The sequence below is a fragment of the Physeter macrocephalus genome, chromosome 18, assembly GCF_002837175.3.
Source record: "Physeter macrocephalus isolate SW-GA chromosome 18, ASM283717v5, whole genome shotgun sequence".
In the NCBI taxonomy this organism is placed as follows: Eukaryota; Metazoa; Chordata; class Mammalia; order Artiodactyla; family Physeteridae; genus Physeter; species Physeter macrocephalus.
Window position 1 is genome coordinate 9,040,338 of NC_041231.1, and position 5,949 is coordinate 9,046,286.

General features: G+C 48.2%; 1 protein-coding gene across 1 annotated transcript in view; it reads right to left on the reverse strand.

Moving 5' to 3' along the window:
- MKRN2 (makorin ring finger protein 2) overlaps positions 1 to 5,949 on the reverse strand; it is a 32,632-nt gene that overhangs the window by 11,546 nt on the left and 15,137 nt on the right. The window contains exons 4-6 of the mRNA XM_007126199.4: positions 4,433 to 4,737; positions 3,319 to 3,533; positions 1,314 to 1,424 (exon numbers count right to left, since the gene is read on the reverse strand). Coding sequence (XP_007126261.1) covers positions 1,314 to 1,424; positions 3,319 to 3,533; positions 4,433 to 4,737 — 631 coding nt within the window. The remainder of the gene's footprint in view (positions 1 to 1,313; positions 1,425 to 3,318; positions 3,534 to 4,432; positions 4,738 to 5,949) is intronic.

Below are 5,949 nucleotides of genomic sequence, written 5' to 3' on the forward strand. Positions count from 1 at the left end.
CGCGTCCCCTGCATCGGCAGGCGGACTCTCAACCACTGCGCCACCAGGGAAGCCCAGTGACTGACCATCTTAACTCTCCTCCCAAGTCTGTCAGTGACTGGTCACTGTGCATCTGCTATTCAGTGGAGCTGTGTTGTCTCGTTTCCCAGTGATACATCCACAAGACATTTTACAAAAACGGATAACTGAAAGAGGAAACTGGCCAACAAAGATAGAAGTGCAGCAAAGAAATGAAAAGTGGTAACACTGGAGGTGAAATCTGAATCCTCAACCCCTCCACCGTATTCAACGCATCAGCAAATCCATCCCAGTTCTTCTAAACAGATTCAGAATCTGACCACTTCCCATCACCTCCATGCCTCCTACCCTGGTCCAAGCCACTGCCACATCTCGCCTGGACTGTTGTAACAGCAGCCTAACTGGTCTCCCCATTTCCACTTTCGCCTCCTCTTTCAATATATTCTCAGTGGTCCTTTCAAAATATGTATCAGATCATGTCACTCCTCTAGTCAAAATCATATGACGGCTGCCCACCTCAGCCAGAATAAAAAAGCTAGTCTATCCAATAACATACAGAGCCCGACACAATTCACCCCACTCCCCCGGTCCTCGTCTCCTGTGTTCTCCCCGCCTGCTTCTCTCCTGCAGCTCCGCCTTGCTGTTCCGAACAAGGCAGACACGCTCCAGACTCAGAGCTTTCTCTGCAGTGACAGCCCCCTCCCTCTGGAGCGCTCTTCTCAGTCACGTGGACATGGCTCGCCGCCTTGCCTCCTCGAGGTCTCTGCTCACAGGCCGCCTTACTGACGTGTCCTCTGGGCTCCAGCGTGGAAACTGCAATCCCCTCATTTCCTATCCCCATTCCCAGGCTTGTTTCACTCCTCAGCCCCACCATCTAATAAACATTTTCCTATTTTCTTGTTTCTTATTATTCTTATTTTTTTCCTTCAGTAGAATGTGAACTGTGTGAGGGCTGGGATTTTTGTCTGATTTGTTTAATGCTGTATCCCCAGCAACTAGAAAAGGCCTATCAGATTGATCTTTCATCTCTATTTGTTGAACGAATGATCAGAGATAAAAAGGCTATCTTAGCACTACAAGCAGGATTTCTAAGGGACGCTGCTCAGCTTAAGAACCGTTACGCAAGTCCACTTCACCACGGCCTTGCTGGCTCATCTGTGTCCCCAGAGCCCAGCATGCTGCCCGAGAGAAAGAAGACACTGACTGGCCTCCCCACAGGGGAGGCCCTGCATAAAGCAAAGGCGGAAACAAGAGCCAGGCCCGCACCAGATCACGCTTGAGCGCAGAGCACTTACCCCATTCCCTGTTTGAAAGCTTCAATCAACTCGTTCTTTTTATTCTGATCTTCTACCCAATACACACTTGGAATTACAAACTCTGATATCACACGGCACTCTGGACAAGACCTGAAATAAGAATCAGGTGAGTAAGGGAGAGATTCAGTTACAAATCCTGTGCACACTCCACCACTAAACCTCGTGCTCAAATGCATGACCGCCCCAGGTGTTTGTTTCCCACCCCGGAATTCTAAAAGGTACAAACGCAATCCTCAACTCGTTCTTTTTATTCTGATCTTCTACCCAATACACACTTGGAATTACAAACTCTGATATCACACGGCACTCTGGACAAGACCTGAAATAAGAATCAGGTGAGTAAGGGAGAGATTCAGTTACAAATCCTGTGCACACTCCACCACTAAACCTCGTGCTCAAATGCATGACCGCCCCAGGTGTTTGTTTCCCACCCCGGAATTCTAAAAGGTACAACAATCCTCCTAATTTACTGTTGAAACATGTTCTTCTCAACAATAAAAAAGACAATCTAATTTTTAAATGGGGAAAGGATTTAAGTAGGCATTTCTCCAAAATGGCCAATAAGCACAGAAAAAGATGTTCAGTACCATTAGTTATCAGGGAAATGCAAATCAAAACCATACTAAGGTATCACTTCACACCTGCTAGGATGGCTAACATCAGAGATCAAGACAACTAAGTGCTGGCAAGAATGTGGAGAAACTGGAGTCCTCCTATGTTGATGATGGGGATGTAAAATGGTTCAGCCACTTTGGATGGCAGTCTGGCAGTTTCTCAAAATGTTAAACACAGAGTTCCCATATGCCCAGCAACTCCACTCCTAAGGGTATACCCAAAAGTTCTGAAAATAGTATCCAAACAAATACACAAATGTTCATAGGCACACTAGCCATAATAGCCAAAAGGTGGAACCACCCAAATGTCCATCAGCTGATGAATGCATAAACAAAATGTGGTCTAGCCATACAATGGACGATTATTTATAGTCACTAAAAAAGAATGGAGTCCTGATCCATGCTACAATATGGGTGAACTCTGAAAACGGGCTGAGTGAAAGAAGCCAGACACAAAGGCCACATATTGTATGATTCCATTTATATGCAATGTCCAGAACAGGTAAATTCATAGAGAAAGAGGAAATTAGTGGTTGCCAGGGGCTGGAAAGAGGGATGAACAGGCAGTGACTGTAGGTAGAGGTTTCTCTTTAAGATGATGAAAATGTTCTAAAATTAGACTATAGTAACAACAGCTGCACAACTATGAATATATTTTAAAAAAACACCTGAATTGTACATTTTTATCTCAACAAAGCTGTTATTTTACCACATGAATGTGTGACTTCAGGCAAGTTCCCTGACCTCACCATACCTGAGTTTCCCTATACATAAAATGAGAATGATGATCAGAGGGTCTCTGAGAGGATTACGACTTAATGCATGTGAAGTTTCTGACAGCACACAGCACGCGGTAACTTCTCACTATGACTTAGCTTTTCTCCCACCCCACTGCGGAATTTAAGAATCCTACGATGTTACGTGTCAGTTATGTCTCAATAAAGCTGGGGGATAAAACCCTGTGCTGGCTCACTGAGTACATCCCACGTATCAGACGTTACGTGAGATGTGTTACATGCACTATTCCATTTAGTCCTAAAATAAGCCCTACGTTACAGATTAAAGAAAAAAAGGCAATCGGCCCACGGGCGGACCGCCAGTAACTGTGCCAGAGTCAAATGGGCCTTTTCACACAGAGGACCCCTGCTGAGTGTCCCCCCAACACCCTAAATGCCTGGCAGGAATTGTCACCCGCGTTTTAAAGGAAAAGGTAGTTGGGCTCAGGGAGGGTCTGTGACTTGCTCAAGTCCCTGCTCAAGGACTCACCACTCACCTGTGGAGGACAAGGGAAGGCTCCCCTGTGGGTGGAAGAAGATCCCAAAGCAAACCTTCTCCCAGATTCTTCAGGTTAAGACCCCTGCTGCACTTACTTGATGATTGGGTTCTCAAACTGCTTGGCACACCTCCACTGCCGGATGCAGGACAGGCAATACGTGTGGTTGCAGTTGGAAAGGATCCCGAACCTCCGCTCCGAGGCGGACGCCTTCTCGAGGATAACCTCCATGCAGATGCTGCAGACTTTGTCCTGACTCGCCTGGAAGGCAAAGGCCTTCTCCATCTCGTGTTCGAACGCCGACATGCAGATCTGAAGTGCGGGGAGGGAGGAAGGAAAGCTTTGGTTCTGCGCTGGGGAGTGGTGAGGGCCCGGAGTGACTGCCGGCCACACAGCACAACCAGGAGCGGGAAGGAACGGGGACTGCGGCTGCTTCAAGCAGGCCCGGCCACGCCCTGCATCCGGGACACAGCTCTCTCAAGACCACCACCGGCTCGCCTCCCTGCCTGTCGGCACTGCTCCACGGTCACTTCCAATTTAAAGCCGAGACCAGAGGCCCAAGAAGTGAGAGGGCCACTGTGGGGTCAAGAAGGTCCCAAAGACTGGGACCCTGGTCTCCTTGCCCCCCTGGGTACCGCCTTCCCAACACCAACGCTAGAAATGTCAAATAACCCTTAATCTAAAACGTCAGCTAACAGGCCAGGGTCGGAGGTCAGCAGCATCACTTCTTCCTACGAGCACCAGTTACCGAACGCATCCCTTCACTCAGGAGGCAGGTGAACAGAGCAGGTCCCCTGCGCAGCCCCACGCATCAGGCACCAGAATCAATGCAAAGGACCTGGGACCCTGGCCCTCACACAGTGGACGCACACGTGAGCCAAACCCACAGCACAGCACCCGGATGTCATGTCCCTGGGGAGGAGGGAAGCGCTAACCTGTGCCCACCTGATCACCCCCCGGGAGATGGCAGAGGGTTCAGGCAACCTCCACAGCCCTGTGCTGAGCAGAAGGCTGCACAAACACGGGAGCCCAATGACCTGTAAGGTCCCTTCCGACACTGAACTCCTCAAATTCTCCAGAACTCGGCCTGGCCGACCAGGTACAGAATGCAGGTATTACTGGCAGAAAGATGGTTACAGAAATACCGATTCTGTCACTTAGCGCACTTCAAACTCCTTAAAACGACTTCACGTAAAGGCTTGCGACTGTACCTTCTCGTGAGCTTTCCTTTGCTCTGGGTCGAAGGGGTGCAGGACTTGTAACCTACAGATTTCACACACTTGCCCATGCAGGTAGACACAAGCATCCCCAAATCGGCACTCCCCGGCAGCTGCGTAGGGGCACAGCTGCTGCTCGCTGCTGTAGGAGCTGCTAGCTTCTAAGTTGTCGAGACCACTCCTGATTGCTTCTAGGTAGGAATGCGGCTTCAGCTCCAGGCTGTTCTGCGGGTCGCTGCAGCCTCCGAGATTACTCACCACACTTGGGCAAGTCTTTTCTTCAGCCATGCCAGAGAGATCTTAAAATAAAACACACGGCACACACACACACACACACACACATGAAAACTAGCCCAACCTTTCTGGTAAGCAATCAGTCAAAACCTGACAAATTAACCCTGACTTTGGGAATTTCACTCTTGGGATGTATGGAAAAAAACAGGCCAAGAGGGGAAAAGTAAAAGGAAAAAATGTTCAGAGTGATATTACTTAGAATCATAATAAAGAACAAAAAAACATAATTGGCAACATAGGGAAATAGCAAAACAGGCCATGATATATTTATAGAAAATAACACTAAAGTTCCTTTTTAAAAATGGCAAGTATGGAAATCTCAACACATGGACCAGTTACATTTAAAAAAAAAAATTTTAAACAAAACAAAGTATAAGTCAAAAGGAATTCAGAATGAGGTCAATAGAATACAGTGGTTTCCTTTTTACCAGTAAAGCTACCAATCTTTTTAAAGTGAAGGAGAATGAAAATCTGGAGCAAGTCTCTGGGTCCTGAGGCCAGAGCCAAACTGTCCTTCGGCCACCCACCCGCTTCTCACGTGGGAGCTGCCGCCTACCCATCATGCTTCTAACATTTTCCGAGGGGATATATCTGACGGGATGGATTTATCGTTTGCTTAGGATGGGATCTGCCTATCTTATGCTGAACAATTTCCAGAAGTAGAAACCCCTTCACCTGGTGAGGACCAGCCAATAAAACAACTACGATTTGTAGCCTTCTACCCATGCAAACCCTGCTCCAGGGTACAGACCACTCCCCAAACCTGAACATGCTATTCTATTTCCAAAGATGGAACTGGCTCAGCCTAAGAACTAAGACTATGAACTGACCAAGAAGACAAACAGTGAAACGTGCTCTTCAACAAAATATGTAGCTTTAAAATGAACAGCTTGGTGCTTCTCAGAGTTGGGCAACCACGCTATGCAGATGACAGTTACATGGTGACAAAAGGCCACTTTCAATGTTTTGCCAGGCAAACCTGGCGCTCTGCCCCACCACAGACACGAGGCCTAATGCGTCATCTGAACGCTCTGCAGCCAGATGAAGCCTGCTCTCAGGACTGTTCTGGGTGTGAGGTTAGGAGCCCCCTTGACAAAAGAAGTCCAAGGAAAGCAAGAGTGCTGTTCAAAAAGGCAATAGAGGGGCTTCCCTGGTGGCGCAGTGGTTGAGAGTCCGCCTGCCGATGCAGGGGACGCGGGTTCGCGCCCCGGTCCGGG